The 19,480-nt window shown below is 42.2% G+C and overlaps 2 protein-coding genes across 3 annotated transcripts in view; both read right to left on the reverse strand.

The window, feature by feature from the left end:
• Positions 1–2,035: 2,035 nt before the first annotated feature.
• Positions 2,036–14,293, reverse strand: LOC308327488 (short transient receptor potential channel 2-like; the record flags this gene model as incomplete). The annotated part of the gene is made up of 13 exons (XM_080781009.1): positions 2,036–3,015; positions 3,504–3,621; positions 3,885–3,957; positions 5,223–5,350; positions 6,141–6,333; positions 8,565–8,657; positions 9,765–9,927; positions 10,385–10,603; positions 10,709–10,883; positions 11,045–11,209; positions 11,933–12,145; positions 13,120–13,812; positions 14,279–14,293. The coding sequence occupies 13 exons, from the start codon at positions 14,291–14,293 to the stop codon at positions 2,036–2,038; spliced, it is 3,228 nt and encodes a 1,075-aa protein (XP_080637135.1).
• A 643-nt stretch (positions 14,294–14,936) lies between these two features.
• Positions 14,937–19,480, reverse strand: part of rb1 (retinoblastoma 1) — a 37,485-nt gene continuing 32,941 nt past the window's right edge. For both annotated transcript variants that reach the window (XM_080780704.1, XM_080780705.1), the window contains 2 exons: positions 17,757–17,803; positions 14,937–16,467 (listed from right to left, as the gene is read on the reverse strand). In XM_080780704.1, the coding sequence (XP_080636830.1) occupies positions 16,403–16,467; positions 17,757–17,803 (112 nt within the window). In that variant the 3' untranslated portion in view covers positions 14,937–16,402. The remainder of the gene's footprint in view (positions 16,468–17,756; positions 17,804–19,480) is intronic.

Genomic DNA, 19,480 nt, shown 5'->3' on the forward strand with positions numbered 1-19,480 from the left:
AACTTCTGCTGCAGTGCAAACAATGCATGATGTAGAAGGATGTGCAATGACGTAACAAATGCAAACAGGAGATTATTTACATTGCGTGCGTGTGACAGCCATGTCCTCAGGACACTGTATTATTTTTTGACAGAGAAGGATAATAGTCAGATAAGAGTAAAGACCCACATCTACTGTTGTGGCAAGTATAAGCTATACTTACTGTAGAATGCTTGTGTTGATGTGAGACATGACACTCACTGGCCCTGGAACGCCTCGGGATCCCCCAGGAGGAAGTTACCAATGTTGCTCTGGAGAGGGAAGTCTGGAGCTCTCTGGTGGAGCTGTTGCCCCCGCGACCCGACTAGGGAATAAGCGGCTGAAGATGGATGGGTGGATGGATGGATGGAGACAGACTGACAAAGCAAAGAAAATGTAGTTTTATATAAGAGCAACAACTTCTCTCTCTCTCTCTCTCTACTACTACTACAACTACTAAGCATACAGGATGGAATGGCATCACCCTTGCATTGAAAAACAGCCTATTTATGGTCATGTCAAATAAAAGTACAATCTGAGAACCCATCGTCAAAAAATAAAGGAAAAACAGTGCCGTCTTTTCCTTTGAATGACGAAGTCAACAGTCTAAATAAAATGTGACAGTAAATGTCTCCTTTGCTCAAAGGTAGCACCCACTATAAATATATCCATTGTGTTTCTTAACGTTAAAGAGAGAGTCTCAAAGAGATTGTAAAGACTATGTTGTTTATTCCTTACATTTATGCTCTGTCGAATGATGGTCATGCACTTACAGTATAATAGCTATATCAATAAACTCATAATAGCTATTTTCGGCTTCACAATCTTATACGTGTATTGTGTATAGCAGCATGAGCCGTGATTGGTTGCGAGACGTACATTCATTCCTACATGAAGACAAAGCCTGTTAAAGGCGGCTTGGCCTTCAGCCACACACGCTGTATTGTCATGTGACATTTCCAGATATACATGTCTGTGCTGTACAGCTGCATCTTATACTCACCTATTAAAAATGGCTGACATCATTCAAAGCTTGAATGTTTGAATGTTGCAACTTGTGAGGATGGACTATAAAGACCAGCCAGGTTGTTTTTCCACTGTAATGTGTCGTGCAGCAGGGAAATGGGACGCTTCAGGAGATTAATTAATGAGCTGGTGTTGCAACCACCAGGGAACTGCAAGTGTAAAGCATGCTGAGTCTTGCAGATACTGTAGCGTCAGTCTTCTTGCCGCGCGCGCGCGCACACACACACACACACACACACACACACACACACACACGACACTGCAACAGAATTGCTCCTGATCCTACCGTTTTAGGAGCTGACTGCATTGAGATTCCTTGAAACATTATAGTTACATACAAGCAAAACTGTTCATTTTCTTTTAAGTTTTATTTGTATTAAAATTCACTATAGGGTGAACACTTAGTCAGCAATTCAACCCAATCTTGAATAATGTCATGTGAGATTGCAACATCACCTTAAGAGGAAGCACATGATAAACCCAAGCTTTAACTGTAAGCATTAGATCTTGGTACTCAACCATACACTGTTTTCCCTTTACTGTGCGCTATTGTAATTTGGGGTAAAAATATTGATTAATGAAATGGATTTCGTACTGCAAGGCAGCCCTCGCCGCTGCCACCGATGCTGTTCCAGGCTTATCGATTTAAATGGCCTTCTAAACCAATTACTAAGCTGACTTCAGCCTGACAAGCATGTTTTTAAAGGGACACTATGGCCATTTTCAACTAACCCCGAAACCCTGACCCTAATGTTCGATTTTCGGGTTGTAACACTGATCAAACTTAGAAGATCAGTCTTCTAGTTTGCTTTGTGGCAAAATAGGGATCTTGACTTCAGAAAAGAGCTAGGCGAACGTGTTGTAGGAATACAGAGAAAGGCCCCCGAATTGCATTCGTTCCTATATATAGAGTAGAGGAATGAAGAGAAAAGCACGTTACAAGAGCGATAGTGTCCCTTTAAGTGGAGAAACTGCCGAGGTCAGGGACTTCCTATAGCGCTCCGTCGATAGAGCCCTCCCCTTCCTGTGAGCCAAAGCCAGTGTCCTTGGAGGTGCTGCTTCCTGTCGGAGAGGGAACCACCTTCTTTGTGTTTCCTGGCGTTCCAGCGCTCTCCTTCACGCCTGCGGCCTTCTGCGCCACACTATCCACCTTTGTGTTTCCTGGCGTTCCAGCGCTCTCCTTCACGCCTGCGGCCTTCTGTGCCACACTATCCTCCTTTGTGTTTCCTGGCGTTCCAGCGTTCTCCTTCACGCCCGCAGCCTTCTGCGCTGCACCGTCCTCCTTTCTGCCAGCCTTCCACTTTCCCTCCACCTTCTTGTCCTTCAGCTCTACTACGTCTTTGAGCCCTTTCTCTACCTCCGTCGCGACTGCTACGTCGAACTTTTTGTCACTCGCACCTCCTCCTCCTCCGCCGACCGCTGCATTGGCTTCTGAAGAGCTTCCTCGTTCGCCGCCTTCTTCTTCCGCCGTGGCCCCAACTTGGAGTTTTTCACCCTGACCGTTGTCTACCTTTTCCTCACTGCTTTCCTCCTTCTCCTCCTTCTGCTCTGCCACCTTCACCGTCACCCTGCCTTCTTCCATTCTGACAACATCGGCGTCCGCCGTGACCCGCTCGGACCCCTCGTCTCCGTCCCCGCCCCCCGCGTCGGCGACGTTCCCCCTCTCCTCTGCGACGTCCACCCCCCGCTCCTTCTTCTCGTCCGACGCCTCCTTTTCTTCGTCGACGTGCTCGTCCCGTGCCGACTTGTCCTCCGAATGGTGCCGGAGAGGCACGTGTTCGTCTTGCCTGAAGCCCCTGAAGTTGTTCTTCGCGCCCATGATGTATTTGCCCAGGATGGAGGAGCCCTCTTTCGTGGAGCCTTGCCGCGCGATGCTGTGGCCTTCGTCCACCAGGGCGTGCTTCAGCAGTTTGATGTCTCCGTGGAGCCTGCCCATCACTTTGCTCAGCTCCGTGATCCGATTGCCGATATCTGAAATAATCACAGTAGACATTCAGGCCTGACGTCGAAATTATCATGACAATTTTCGGAAAGATTTGAGGCACATTTTAACGATTTTTCAAAAATAGCAGACCTACAAGCTCGTAGCGCGCCACTCGGTGGCGCGCTATGAGCTTGTAGATCTGCTATTTTTCAATAGCTAAAGTATATGACATAATGCTTAGTTGAAACACCAAAAGGGGTTCCCGCCCCAAAATGGGTAAATGCCTTCCTATGTCTAAAATGGTTCAGGATTCAAGTCAGCCTTTTGTATTACAATGACCGCGTTGGACACGACTACGCCATGTCTTTATCTTTCAAAAAGGTGGCGTGAACCCTTGAGCACAGAACACATCAATCTAGTATATGTCTTTCATGCACTGCTGTGGTATACTCTGCAAATAAGGGCGTTTCACTGACCGAGGACATTTTCACACTATTCTATAACTGCAACGTCTTGATATAAATCGTATCACTACCTTTTCTTTTGGTCTCCTCAAACTCACGGCGCGCCGACTCAATGTATCTCTGAACCAGAGCCCCGACCACCTGCTGCCGGAAATTTGCCTGACCTTCATCAGGACCGCAGTCACCACCCTGAATGCATGAAATATATGACAGATAATGTAAAACAGTGATTCTCAAAAAACGTCCCATCAGTTTGGTATGCATTTGTAAGAGTCTATTTATTTTGTTCCTATAACTATCAGTTGTTTAGTTGGGGAGCATAGGAGCGTTTATCGAAAAATGTAAAGTAAAAGGACATCAAAGGACAGTACTTGAATACTTTAAGAGACGCGAGTCTACATTCCAAGTTATTTTAGCATTCCTTACACATTGCATTTGAGCAAAACACTTACCATACCACTTAGAGCGGGATAATCCGGCTCCGACTTGCATTTACAGCAACAGCATATTCGCCTAAAGATACCCCTTGAACACAAAATATGAATACAATTAAATAAATAAATACAAACTAGTAAGGTGCATTCGGTAGGGGAACAAATCTCCGCCAGCTAGGAGGCATGGCCTAATGATATAGTGATGTATACAGTTACATTTCTACCCACAGCCACGAAAGAGTAGCGCGGTATTATGATTTCCAGTTATACATAATATCTATCGTCTTCCTCCCTCTCTCTCATACGCATTCATTGGCTAAACATCTCCATCTTTTGCTATGGGGCGTCATGTGATAACAATGTCTTTTACTTGTGGGCCTGGGGTATGAAAGGGTACGGCCAATGGGCTTGTAATATCCAAAGGATAAAAATAGGGCTTAATAAATAGGTTAATGCATGTTTGTTATTAATCTAAAATCTGCAAATAACTAGTAACTAGCTAATATCAAATAATTGTAGTGGAGTAATGATATAGTACCTCTGGGATGTAGTGGAATAGAAGTAGGATTGTTAGAATAGTTCCTGTCCTCCTTTTACTACCCTCTACCTTCCCTACTCAAGTAAAAGTTCCTAAAATTAATAGCGATATTTACTGATAGTAAATATTGCTTTAGAATGTTTGTTCAGTAACGGGGATGTTCCTGTCTGTCAAGCTCTTTATTAAACAGAACATACATTTTCAGGTCAGGTTGGCTCCCTGCATTTTCTCTCTACACCAAGGGCTCCAATTTGCGCCAGGACTTTACCCCTTAACTTATTTGCCATTTGTTACTATTTTAAAACATTTAAAAATAGTTCAACTAGCCAATCTACATCGACACGTTGTTAGCTTGTAGATCGGCTCTTTGTACTATTTTAAAATGTTTTAAAATAGTAACAAATGGCAAATAAGTTTAGGGATAAGGGGTAAGGGCCGGGGTGGCGCAAGCTCTGGGGCCAAATCTCTTGGGCAAAGTAAACGATCTCCGAGCTCACAATGCATCACATTGCAATGCGCGTTGAGCTTGTATATCAGCAAAAAAAAAACATGTTCATCTATTTTAGGCCATTATACTGCCTAATATGACATTCCAAGAATAGGGACAATTGGGTTCAAGTGGTCAATAAAGACTTTGACATACTCAACTTCAACTTTAATAAATATCAAACATTGAGGTTCTTGGTTCTTGGAAAGAAATTACACTGATTTAGCCGGACGGACGGCCAAATCCCTGAACTCCTGGTGGAGATAATTAAAACTGACCTTAGTAAGATTTTCTAATTATTAAATTCTAGAGAATGTTGAACATTTCTTACCGTATGAGGTAATAGAATGCCTTTGGAGAAGGGATGATATTGAAGGGCACGGGCATAGTGAGACCCTCTCGAAAGTAACTGAGATACAGCTTTGACCGGGCAAACTTCCACTCGACGTCCGCATCGTCCTGAGATCAAAACCACAAACACCAAAGTACCACCATTTTGATAGGCAAATCTTGAATTAGTTTAGTCATGCATAAAATGTCATTTAATTTGAGTCATATCTGAGATTCTGAGTCATAGTTTTAGTCTAGTTTTAGACAGTCAAACTGTTATTTTGGCAGGAGTTGATGGTGTCTTAATGGTTGATTTTACACTTGGTTGCATGCTGAAAATATAGCCAATCACAAGCTCACAACGTGCCGCGCTGCTACGCCTTGTGAGCTTGTAGATCAGCTATTTTCAGAGTACAGCACCCGAGCGCAACCAAACCGTAAATGACTCGTCTTCTACTTCTATTTGTTGACAAAATTGTCAATATATGTTATCATAGCTTAATTTGCCTTGAATGGTATTCGACAAACCCTTTTCGTCATAGTTTTATATAGTCAAGAAAATGTAAATACAGTCGATGAAAAAACGTTTATCTGAAAAACCTATGTTTCTATGTCAGTGGTGCTCAACCCTTTCCATGTCAAGGACCCCCATAATTATCTCTATTGGGCCACGACGGACCCCCATCTCAAAATATGTAGTTCCAGGGACCCCCCCAGAAACAAATATTTGAGTTAAAAATCTTTGAAATATATTATTCAATGATTTGCGCCACATTATAACGATTTTTTCAAAAATAGCAGACCTACAAGCTCGTAGCGCGCCACTCGGTGGCGCGCTATGAGCTTGTAGATCTGCTATTTTTCAATAGCTAAATAGTTTTATATATAGTGAACAAAATGATAACGCCTGCACCCTCACCTCGATCTTCTGGAAAGAGTTGGTGATCATGGCGATGAGCATGTTGAGCAGGACGATCACGATGACCAGGGTGTAGATGCCGTACAGGATCCTGCCCACAAACTCTGCCACCACGTAGCTGGGCATGTCCACGGTGTCCTGGTCCGCTATGCCAAACATGGTCCAGAAGAGGAAGCGAAAGGTCTCGTTGAATCTACATCGGAAAAGGGTGGAAATGATTATCCTTGATTAGTGTTGTTAACCCATTTTGGACTTCATGTCAAGGACCCCCAGAATTATCTGTATTTGGCCACGGACCCCCCAACTGAAAATATGTAGTTCCAGGGACGCCCCAGAAGCCAATATTTTAGTTAAAAATGTTCGCTCTGAAATATATATTCAAAGATTTACGATTTTTCAAAGATAGCAGACCTACAAGCTTGTAGCTCTATGAGCTTGTAGATCTGCTATTTTTCAATAGCTAAAGCATAACATAATGCTTAGTTAAAACACCAAAAGGGGTTCCCGTCCAGAATGGGTTTTAATCAATCTAACTGTTAATAATGATTCATTCTTTCAGTTGTTAAATCCTTCATTTTGTTTGTTTGCGGATGAACACATTCTTACCCACCGCCCTGGGGAAGTAGGCTATACTTGAAGTGCATAATGCATAATTACTAGTTTGACTGTATTTCCCTGTCTATTAAAAGGTACACCGTTTGTACAAATAGTTTTGTTTTCTGCAACAAAAAGAAATCGAGGTAAACATTTGAGCTTCTTAGTGTTTGGTCAAAGCAACAAGACAAAGTGGGCTCTGACAATTTTCTCAGCTGCAGTGGTGTGTTATAATCTAATGAGCTCACCCCAAAAGGGAAGTCGCCTCACGCCCTCACCCCAAACCTTTTTCAATCAGCATCATGGTGCTGCTATATATGCCTGCTTTACGTTTTGTTTTGGTCTATAGCAGGTGTGTCCAAACGTTTTTCAAAAGGGGGCCATATTAGAACATATGAAAACACCTAAGGGCCAACTACAGTACATCTCCTCGACTTATTTATAGGCCTGACGTCGAAATAAATAAAAGGTCTTCTGAAAGAATATTATAATATTCAAATATTTGTGCCACATTTTCACGCTTAAATAGCAGACCTACAAGCTCGTGGCGCGCCACTCGATATCTAAAGTATTACATAATGCTTGGTTAAAATACAAAAAGTAGGGTTTCCCCGCCCAGAATGGGTTAATGTGCCTTCCGACTTTAACAAAGTCACATAGATCTCAGATGCATCTCGTTTACACGATTTTATGTAACCATCATCATCAATATTTAATATGAATGGTCTTTTGTTAGGTGTGCTGTGAACACAAAACATGAAATTAAATAGCCTCTTTTTTTACCCCCTGAACCATACAATTAAAATAATCCCTGGATTCTTTCGTTGATGACATAACTCCACGTAACGCTTTCTTTTAATTAAGCTTAAGCAGATACAGGCTATGAGAAAAACACATTCAAAGAGCCTGTCAATGACCTGCAGCTACTCAGTCAGGCGTATATGTGTAAACTGAATGTTGGATGAATGACAGTCCTTGAGCTTTGTGGGATTACAGTCACTGAGGAGCTGTTTGTTCGGCCTCTTCTTGAAGGCGTGAACACTGTAATAACTCCAACAACCGCAGGGGGAAGGCTGTACCATATCTCTATATATTCCACACTCATTTCACATTTACAGATCTTTTTATATTCCATATCAATTGGCTATAACTGGTTTGCAACGTTTGTGGAAGGAGCCTATTTGACAAAAAAAATGAAAACGTAAATGATGAATACAGATTTGAATCACATATTGAGGTTGCATAGGCAGAAACCTGATTTATTTGATTACATTATAATAATAATTATTATTATTTGTAACAATCTTGACCAAATTAGGTATATGACCTCGGCAGGCAGTGACAGTGAACGACAAACTGTTTGATATTCCATAGCATCGGCTACTGTAGCTTATTTTTGTGCAGTCAAAAAGCATGCCTTTTCACTTGCATCACGTTGTCTATTGTGATGGTTATTTATCAGTGCTTATTCATTTACAGTTAGTTATTTTTTTTAATTCTGGATAGATAATGTAATTATATTAATGTCGTTTTTATATTTTTTTAACCCATTCTGAACGGGAACCCATTTTGGTATTAGCATCATGTTATGCTTTAGCTATTGAAAAATAGCAGATCTACAAGCTCACAGCGCGCCACCGAGTGGCGCGCTACGAGCTTGTAGGTCTGCTATTTTTGAAAAAATCAAAGAACGACTGACATTTTTTAGAATCTGATCTCGGGTCAGAATGGGTTCATCAGACCAGTGTGTGTCCAGTGGAAACCTCGTATGAATCTGATCTCAGGTCAGAATGGGTCTTTTTGAATAATTGAATGTTGAACCTCTCTTACTTGCCAAGACGTGGAGAGATGACATACGGAACGTAGACGTTGTTGATGCCACAGAGGAAGGCTGTTCCAATGATCATCAGGATGAACATGAATCTGAATGAAAAGAAAGAAAGGTTGCCGGGTTTTATTTCTCCATTTAATGTAACCGTGAGAGTAAAAAGGTACCTTTTAATCGTTTTTACTCTCAGTTACTATAACATTTTACTATTTTACGGCACAATATTATACAGTAGTATCACACCTCTATGAGTCACTGTCCAATGTGTTTATTTATCAATACGGTGTTTCTTCAGGTCAATATTAAAGAGTGTGGTATACCATTACCTTATAGCACAACACCCTTACATTGCTGTTAACCCATTTTGGACTGAGGTCGATAGATAAAAACATTTTTCTGAACAACCTATGTTTCTATGTCAGTGGTGCTCAACCTTTTTCATGTCAAGGACCCCCCAGAATTATCTCTATTGGGCCACGGACCCCCCCCCCATCTCAAAATATGTAGTTCCAGGGACGCCCCAGAAGCAAAATGTTTTAGTTAAAAATGTTCGCTCTGAAATATATGTTAGGGTCTGTCTCTCCACAGACCATGTCAGCCCTGGCCACTCCCATTTTCCTTTCCACTCACTCAGTCCCTTCACTCACCTGTCTCCAACTGCCTCGTCAGCCCACCTGTGAACACTTTGCCCATTACCTGCTCCCTATATAACTGGACTCCTCACAAACACAAACTGTCAGAACATTGTCTTTCTTCCTGGTTACTGGTTTTTGTCATTCTACCCCGAGTGTTCCTCAGGGTTGATTCCTTAGTGTGTTTTCCGGACTTTCCCGAGTGTTCCTCAGGTTTGTTTTCCTCTGTGTGTTTTTTGGACTTCTTAGTTCTTTTTGTATTTTTGGAGTTTTGGAGATGCTACTTTTTGTTGGTTACTGCCTTGGATATTAATAAATACTCTAATTTTGAACCTTCCTGGTTTGTGGCTTGCATATTGGGTTCAGTCATTCTCATACCGTAACAATATATATCCAATGATTTGGATATTTGGTATAGCAGACCTATACAAGCTCGTAGCGCGCGCTATGAGCTTGTATATCTGCTATTTTTCAATAGCTAAATTATAACACAATGTTTAAAAAAAACACCAAAAGGGGTTCTTCTTCTCCGACCCCAAAATGGGTTTTAAGCCAGCTGGTCTCAATCACCTCATCATGTCGTCGATCATCTTCCCGATGGAGATCTGCAGCGTCCCCAGAGACTCATGGGCCGGGAGGATGTACGCCAGGCGGGTGAAGCTCAGCATGCTGGTCACCGCGAACAGAACCTCTGCTATGAGTTGAGGGTCTTCCTGAAACCACTCCTCGCGGTCTATTATACACACACACACACACACAACACGGAATCACATGAGAGACGGTCCATTCCTCTCTCTACCTCTCTGAACTCATCAACCCCACACACACACACACACACACACACACACACACACACACACACACACACACACACACACACACACACACACACACACACACACACACACACACACACACACACACACACACACACACACACCCTTCTTGTTTGTCCCTCTTTTGATTTCTAGTTTTTAACCTTTTAAACCTTTTAAATTGTTTTCTAATAAAATATGTCTGTACTAGTGTACTTCTTTCTGTAAAGCGACTTTGGGTACCCAGAAAAGCACTATATAAATTGTATATATATTATTATTATTATTCCATACAGTGACTTTCCAATCGCCAAAAGCCAGCAAAAGCAGCCGCCGGGGGAAAAAAAAATGAACCCATCAAATCTTATCTCTCACCGGTTTGAGTGAAATAGACGCACTCCTCGTACACTTCCGTCATGTTAGGAGCCAGAGGAGCCAGGCAGAGGAAGTGACCTTTGAGCATGATGAGCACGCGCAGCGCGAAGGAGGCGATGTACATGCTGAGAACCATCACGTCCAGGCAGTTCCACCAGTCCCAGAAGTAGCTCCGCAGCCCTTCGAGGAACACCTCCTTGCACTCGTACCAGAAGAACCCTATAGTGAGACGGCGCGAACATCATAGTACGTGGATGAGCAAAATGGTCGGTGTCCGAATATGGTCTATGGACTACAAATAGTATAGGAAGAGAGATGGCCTACCGACGACCCACACCATGTGGAACGAGCTGTGCAGGAGGGTCTGCTCGCGCGAGGCGAACTTGTCTCGATATATCTCCATGGTTATCGACTCCCCGAGCAGCGTGATGAGGAACCACAGGTACGACGCGGCGTGGAGGAGGAACTTGATCACAGGAATCTTGAGGATCTTTCCCAGCTTGGTGAACACAACAACAAAGAACATCAAGGTTGAGGAACAACACGGTCAATGGTTATAATATGTCTACAATGTGCGTGTCACAGCTCACTGGGAAATACACAAGAACAAGAGCTATACTCTTCCATCTAAACAAACACACAAGCCATCCCAAATCTTACCCTGGACTTGGGTGCTATCCAGTAGATGAGGCTGAGCAGAGGCATGGTGAAAAAGATTCCCAACGAGACCAGAAGCTTCCAGGCGGTTCTGCTGCCCCTCCAGCCCGACAGGTTTCCACACCAGATAGAGGACAACACCTGCTGGCAGATCGGATGGGCCACGAACTGCAAAACCAAAACATGCACACACAGTCACACAAACCACGGAAGAGCGATGCATTAAGAAGAAAGAAGACTATTATTCCTCTGCATGCATGTGTATGACTGGGTATTGTAACCAGTGGCATCTGTGTGTGTGTGTGTGTGTGTGTGTGTGTGTGTGTGTGTTAGGCTACGCAACAGTGACACTTAGTGGTCAACAAACACAATTTCCGTACTCGGACGGACAGACCCGCGGCCAGCCAGGGACACACATTGTCCCTGGCTGTAGGAGTGGCTATAGCACCACTCAAAAAGACATTGCAGTTATACATCGTGTAAAAATGAATGTTTAAAGGGTTTTTTCATGTCGACATTTGCTTTGTGGTTTCTTAACCCATTTTTGGCATAGTGTTTTAAACATTATGTTATAATTTAGCTATTGAAAAATAGCAGATCTACAAGCTCATAGCACGCCACCGAGTGGCGTGCTACGAGCTTGTAGGTCTGCTATTTTTGAAAAACGTGTGAAAATATGTTTTCAAGTGTATTTTAACTCAAATCTTTGCTTCGGGGGGGGGGGGGGACGACGACGACGACATGAAAATGTTTGAGAACGACTGACATGGAAACATATAGGGTTTTTCAGGAAACTCTCAGGATTTAGAAGACATTTGTATAGAATCGTTCCCAGGTCAAAATGGGTTAATAATATAACATATACAGGTATATGTTTCCTTCACTATATACCTGCTTGTGGTTGTACTTCACAGCGAGCCGGAGACGTGACAGGGAGGGTATGCCCTTTTCAAAAGCCTGGCTTTCCTGGGTTTCCTCCGCGTCGTCGTTGGTCGTGATCCCGTAGCTGTTCAGTATGGTCGTCACTTCACTCTGGTTCCGGCACATTCCCAGGAGTTCCACAGCAAACTCCTCGCAGACCAGCTCCAGGCCCAGATAATCAGGCTTTTATAGGAAACGGGTATACCAGAACATATTAAATCATCAAATTACTCAGTATTTCTATTAAAATGGCCAAAATTCAAATCCATGCAAGGAAACTGGTTTTCGGGAACCCCTTTTGGTGTTTTAAAGGTAGAGTAAGTGATTTCACTCAAAAAACCTTAGGTTTCGTTTTTGGCTGTGGGACCTAAGCCTTCGTCCAATCAGGATAGAGAGTCAAAAACGAAACCTAAGGTTTTTTGACCCCCAGGGGTTAACTGGGGACAGGGAGGAACTCCTTATATGGTCAGCACACTCTATAGTAGAGAGGATTATCACAACAAAACAAAAAAATAAGTGATATTTGAATTAAGTGAAATCACTTACTCTACCTTTAAGCATTACGTTATGCTTTAGCCGTCGAATAATACCAGATCTACAAGCTCACCGAGTGCCGCTCGCTCTATGAACTATGTATAGGTCTGCTATTTTTGAAAGATCGCGCAAATGTGGCGCAAATCTTGGAATATATACAGTATATTCTTTCAGAGCAAAAGTTTTAACTCAAATCTTTGTGTCCAGGGAGTCCCTGGAACAAAATATTTTCAGCTGGGGGTCGGCGGCCAAATACATATTTAATTCTAGGGGTCCTCGCCATGATATAGTTTGAGAACCACTGACGTAGAAACATAGGTTTTTCCAAGAAAACTATCAAGATTTGCAAAATCGGCCTCAGTCCAAAATGGGTTAACCCATTCTGAACGAGAAACCATTTTGGTGTTAGAATCATGTCATGCTTTAGCTATTGAAAAATAGCAGATCTACAAGCTCAGTGGCGCGCTACGAGCCTGTAGGTCTGCTATTTTTGAAAAATCGAAAGAACGACTGACATTTTTAGAATCTGATCTCAGGTCAGAATGGGTTAATCAGACCAGCGTGTGTCCACTGGATGAATCTGATCTCAGGTCAGAACGGGAACTTATAAAACAGTGTCAGACCTTGAACTCCGGCTCCTTCTTGGCGAGCTTGCGCAGCACCCTGCTGAGGGTGAACGCCTGCAGCATGGCGTCCTCGGACGTGATGCACATGTGGGCGCGGCTGGCAATGCCGCGGTAGGTGTTGATGCGCGACAGGGAGAACTTGAGCAGGTCGTACTGCCGGCCGTTCCGACACTCCAGGCAGTTGCAGGAGATCTTGTGCGGCAGCGGGATGGAGTGGCCCTTCTTGGAGAGCATGGTGACGATCTCGTACAGGTCCTTCTGGCAGGCCAGGGTGAGCGGCGTCACGCCGGGGGCGAACTGGGAGTTGTCGATGGAGCTGTCGAAGATGGCCTGGGAGAAGGAGCGCACGTCCACCTTGTTGCTCTTCTCCAGGTCCAGCCGGTCCAGCAGGCGCTTCACCACCCTGGGCTGGTTGGTGTCCACGGCCACCAGCAGCGCCTCGTGGATCTGTCGGAAGTCGAACTTGACCCCTAGCAGGAGCGCCACCATGGCGTCCTCGCTGCCCAGGCGGATGGACAGGTTGAGCGCCTCCCTCCACTGGCGGTCTTCGGCGTCGTCCAGCTGACGGATGATGCCGTCGCCGGTCTGCAGCAGCCGGTTGATCCGCTCCACTTTGCCCTCCTGGATGGCGCTCTTGAGCTCCGGAGGGAACTTCATCTTCTTGCTCACGATCTCGCGCCATTCTTCTGGCTTGGAATAACAACAACGACGAACGAAGGATAAGCACAAAAGGGACAATATTTTGTCACGTTGAATTAACAAATTGAACATTTGATATATTAGGGAAAGAACGGCAACTTCCAATGTAATTAAGTCATTGTTTGTTAACTATAATGATGACATGTACACACTGTAAAACAATCTCTATATATTAATCGTAAAGAAAAATCTGAAACATTGTCCATAGTCAAGTATATCAGCTATTATCTGCATGCAACAAAGTGTAAAATCAGCCATCAATCAACCAAAACTATACCAAAACAACTTTTTAGATTACTAAAATGACTTTAAACTAATTACATTTATTTCAACACTATGAATGAACTAAATCAAATAATTTAAAACTACTCATTCATTCATTTAAAGAACAGCTGGAATATGCATCTCATATAAATATCAATTAATGCCATTGTATACAAATAAATATTATGCTTACCGAGAGGTTTTCCATCGTCAATTAACAGTAGGCCTACGGATCCGTGTGGTGTTTCCGAAACTCAAAACAGCATCACTCAGCCGAGTAGATGAAACTATTAAGTAGGTTATCACCAACTAAAACACTATGGACGGAGCACTGTGTTCATGTGCTAGTCGTTGACTGTTCCAGACCATGCATGGAATCATCATAACCCACAAACCAAATAACACATCTCCACTCCCAGGTGGCCGGGGGGCCAATTAAAATGTAACCGCATGTTTCACGCTTGGCCTGGCCCCCCTAAACTCAAACAGGATTCAACTCTGCCCTTCCCCAATTTCCCAAAGGAAACACTTGACGATACAATTAAGGTAGCTGTTACCGTCTCAGCAGCAGCTGCCGTTATTCCCCGGAGGCGTTCAAGGAAATACGTTCACAACGCAACGGTGAAATAAACATGGAGCGGTCGGGTTACCATTTAAAATTCATCTTTTAGGTTTGTTTTCGAGCCAGCTGCAGGTCATGCACTTTCCCCGAAAGCCTCTGTAGGAAGACCATGCCTATAGATTAGGGATTTACAGCATTCACAAAAAACAACTATTACAACAGTTACAGTGGGTTACCGTAGTACTATAGCAAGACATCAATGATGGCTCATAATGGAAGACACAAAGCATTGGGTTTCACATTTATTTACAAATATAAAGTTGGGCAACAACGACACAGGTAAAATATGATTGTAGTTCTAGAGTGAATGCTGAATCAGTCACAAGTTCACAACTTCCAACAGATGAGATTTATCAGGTGTTCCAACTCATCGACTAATTGATCCCGATTGAATATGGTCTGCATGTATAGGGAGAATAGCGCAAGGAAATAACCGAGTCTGTGGATTAGCAAAAGTCAAGAAAAAAAAGGACATGCAATGCAGCGTCCTCCCTCTGCAATCAAGTACCAACACATTTAAATTAATCTTCTATGAATTATTTATTACATTCTTCAAACTGCTACTTCAATAAAACTCTGACATATTAAGCACATTTAAGGGAACATTTCACTTTGGTAAAATATCTTACTAACCTACGACTTTTTCTTTTTTTTTTTTTTAACAATATGACTTTTTCAAATGGACGAAATAAGAAAACGGGAAAATTTTCAACAGCCAATCCACATTTTAGACAAAATCCCTTAAAACTCAGCCAATACGTCGACAACTTTACTAGTTACTGGGAGAGTTCTTGTGTCCGTTATAAATACTAAAACAATAAAAAAAAACGATACCAAAGTGAATAACTAACTAAACAGCAATGTAACTGAATGAGAATGCATTCAAGAAATGAGGACCTTTTTGACGTTGTGCCTGTGGAGTTCATGGAGCAGTCAACAGATACGTGTGGATCACTAGAGCACCATTAGCCAATAGCCATGCACTTACCGTATTTAGAATTTTGTGTTACCGTATCGTTACGAAAGCCTAAACATTAGCATTGACCGCGTGGCGGCGGTCGACTGTCGACTTCAACAACTGACATACAGTAGGCAATTTAAAATGAGACCATTCTTCCAAAGTGAAATATTACACAAAAGATAAATCGATATAATCCTTATTTCACACACGGACTGGAACATTTGAGTTTAGTCATCACGTCACAGTAAGTCAGCAGTTCCACACGACACCAGAGGGATGACTGGACAAAACGGAGCAAGAGAACATTCCTGAAATAAAAGCATGACGTGATAATCATTTCTCACAGAATATATTCACAAATTAAAGTTCCTCTCTCTCTCTCTCTCTCTAGTCTAAAACATGGTCACTGCAACACTGCAAATCCAAACGAATGAATGGTAAAAAAAAAGAAAAACCCAAAACTCAATTTAAAACTATATGAGTATGTACTGTATGACTATGCATAAACAAAACAGGTTCTCTATATACACATATAGTTCTGCGAAAGAAATTTGCTCACAGAAACACGTTAAGCTTTAACTAAAATCTACACCAAATGTTTTTTGTTTTGTTTTCCTTCCTTATTCTTTTTCCTACTTTACTTCATGGGAAGACACGGAGAAACCAGGATTCATGGTGTGGTTAAAAACAACAGTATACTGCCAAAAATGTCCGTTCGTTCGGTGAGGACGCCGTCACTCCTTCCTCGATTCAGCATCCTCTTTCATCTTCTGCTCCTGCATGCGACTTCGAGTGGAACCTAATTGAAAATATAAATCACGTCATCGTCGTTAAAAAAACCCATCCTGGACGTCCTGGAACTCCCTTTGGTGTTTTGAGCATTGTGTTATACTTTTGCTATTGGAAAATAGCAGATCTATAAGCTCATAGCGCGGCACTATGAGCTTGTAGGTCTGCTATCTGCAAGTCTTTTAATATGGTTACAGAGTCAACGTTTTTAACTCAAATCTTTGCTTCTTGGGAGTCCCTGCCTGGAACAACATATTTTCAGATGGGGGTCGGCAGCATATTACATATCATTTTTGTGGTCCTTGACTTGAAATATTGAGCACCACGGATATAGAAACAATGGTATTTCAGAAAACTGTCATGATTTAGAGGCCCTTTTAAAGTTCTAAATGGGTTAAGGAATCATGCTTGTACCTACCTATAAAGAGGATGTAGTTCCACCCAATATAATGCATAATTCATAGTTATTAATAATAATTCATACTCGTGATGTATTTTGCCCTATAATATGGCACAATGCCACAACTTATTATGGCCCATGGTTGTGACTTACTGATAGATCCTGGTTTCAGGCTTTTTGCAAAAACAAAAACAAATACAATAGATACAAAAATAAATGATTGCATTTTATTTTGATTACCATTTGTGTGCTAGGTGGATTTCCCCAAATATTATAAATGAATAAAAGTAAAATTAATCTGGTTAGATATGGTGCCACATTAGTCATCCAACATGCACATTGTCAGTGGAATATAATATTTTAATCTGCTTTTCTTTTGTATTTTGTCTGTTTAGTTGTTATTCTGACATTGTATATGCACTGGTTCCCAAACCTTTTCATGTCAAGGACCCCCAAATTGACACAAATTGGCCCGCGGACCCCCATTTGAAGAGACAGGGACCCCCTCACCCCCATAAGAGAAGGTTTTTACGGCTCTCGCAGTGATTCTCAACCCGTTTCATTTCAAGGACCCCCCCCAGTCTTGACATGCATTAGTCTACAGACCCCTATTTAATGGCATTTCTATCTCAGAGATCCCATGTTATATTGTAAAATCAATGTTCATTTAACTCTGAGAGTGTACAAATGAAATTCAGACTTAGACTTATAAGGGTCCATTTGGTTCATAAACTATAACTATCACTGTTGTATAGCACTTTGTTCAACCTCTGGTTGTTGTAAATGTGCTCTAAATAACTCTTTGAGTTGAGAGAACAGCAGCTCACAAAACACTGCACTGGGTACAGCAGTTCCCAGCAGAGGGCGCTAGAGGTCAAAATGGTCTCTAAAACACTTACTAATCTCTGCAAGCTTCTGTATCATTGTAGAATCTCCACCAGTTTTGCTGTAAAAAAAAAAGAAAAAAAGAAACAAAGATGTCAGCAATACAGTATATAATAATATTAACATTATTTTAAGTATACTTCACTAACAAGAACCTCTTGAGAATGAGAATTTCTGCATGTACAATAATGTGGGCACAAGAGTTTAAAAACATCAGACTTAAAGATGTGTAAATTAGTTGCTCCTAATTTGCATTCAATTTCTAATCTCCCCATCTTCTGTATCTGTCCCTGTCCCAGACTTTTTTGGTTTTTTTTAATATATTTTGTATCCCACGATTTTGTAACACATTTTCACCCCTGTGTCAATCATCTAATGTGATCCTGGGCTCTACACACCCTCCACCAACCTAGTCCCCATATATGGGGGGACATGGGGAGAGCAACGGACTTGAACTCATGCTTCCTTCATGCCTGAGTGTCCAAGTTGCTCCTTTACACCTGACAGGGGGGGAGTTTCCCTGGTTGGACGTAGCGCGTGGAAGGAACACGTTATTCCAACCAGATCCTTTCCCCTCCATCATGTGCCCCGGGTGGCCAGGGGGAGGCAGTTTAGTGACCAGGATTACTGCATGTTTTTTGTGAGGGTACCACTACCTACCCTAGGGGACACGGGGAGAACATGCAAACTCCACACAGAAAGGCCCTTTCGCCAACCCCGCCTTCGGGTATGGGCACTGATGGAGGAGGAGGAAACACGCCGCCAGCACCCACAGCGTCCCAAGCGGGAATCGAACCCAGGACCTTCTAGCTGTGAGGCGACAGCACTACCAACTGTGCCACCGTGCCCCTTAGAAAAAGCTATGTTTCTATGTCAGTCGTTCTTCGATTTTTCAAAAATAGCAGACCTACAAGCTCGTAGATCTGCTATTTTTCAATAGCTAAAGCATAGCATAATGCTAACACCAAGCCAAGTGCAGCATCGGGCAGTAAGTAGACAGCAAGTATGTCTTCCAGTGAAGTTGAATTCATTATCTAGGAGATATTCATGGAAGACTGGATATGACATATTTAATTAAATTGAATAAAACTGAAATTCTGGCCCAGATCACTCAAATGTAGTCATTACTTGGTTCTTTATTCAACCGTTGCCAAGACATTGCCGTCAATAGCCACATTAACAAACATTGCCGTGGTGTTTTGACATGTCTTAAGGCGAGACACTACAGGTGAAATCGTGATTTTCTTCTTTTTTTTTGCTATTTTGCTTCCTAAACATGTTTTCTTTCAAACTAAAGCAAAATACACAATACAGATTTAGATGTGTTTATTTTGATAGTTTATTTTAGCCAATGACGGCTCGTTTTTCTGGGTGAAAATCAACCATCTCTATTTTCATGATTGGTTGTTGGTACAAAGGAAGTGACCATATTTGGATCAGACCACAGTCAGCTCGAGGTCCAGACCTTTCAAATGATATATGCCATTATATGTTGTTGCCAAGGTTTGGATGATATATTTTGTCTCAAAATAGTGGCTTCAAATAAAACGTTTTGGAATTTTACAATACAAATCTTTCTCAAAATGAGTTTTCCTCATACCTGGAAACAAAGAATCTCCACTTCAGTTGAACTCACATACACCAAACGTTCCAGTCTTATTCATAACTATATTCCGCAGACATTTACAGATGGATTTGTTGATATATCATTCACAGCCTGATTGACATCACATTTTAT

This window comes from Protomyctophum bolini (assembly GCF_963924005.1).
Source record: "Protomyctophum bolini genome assembly, chromosome: 13".
NCBI classification, from domain to species: Eukaryota; Metazoa; Chordata; class Actinopteri; order Myctophiformes; family Myctophidae; genus Protomyctophum; species Protomyctophum bolini.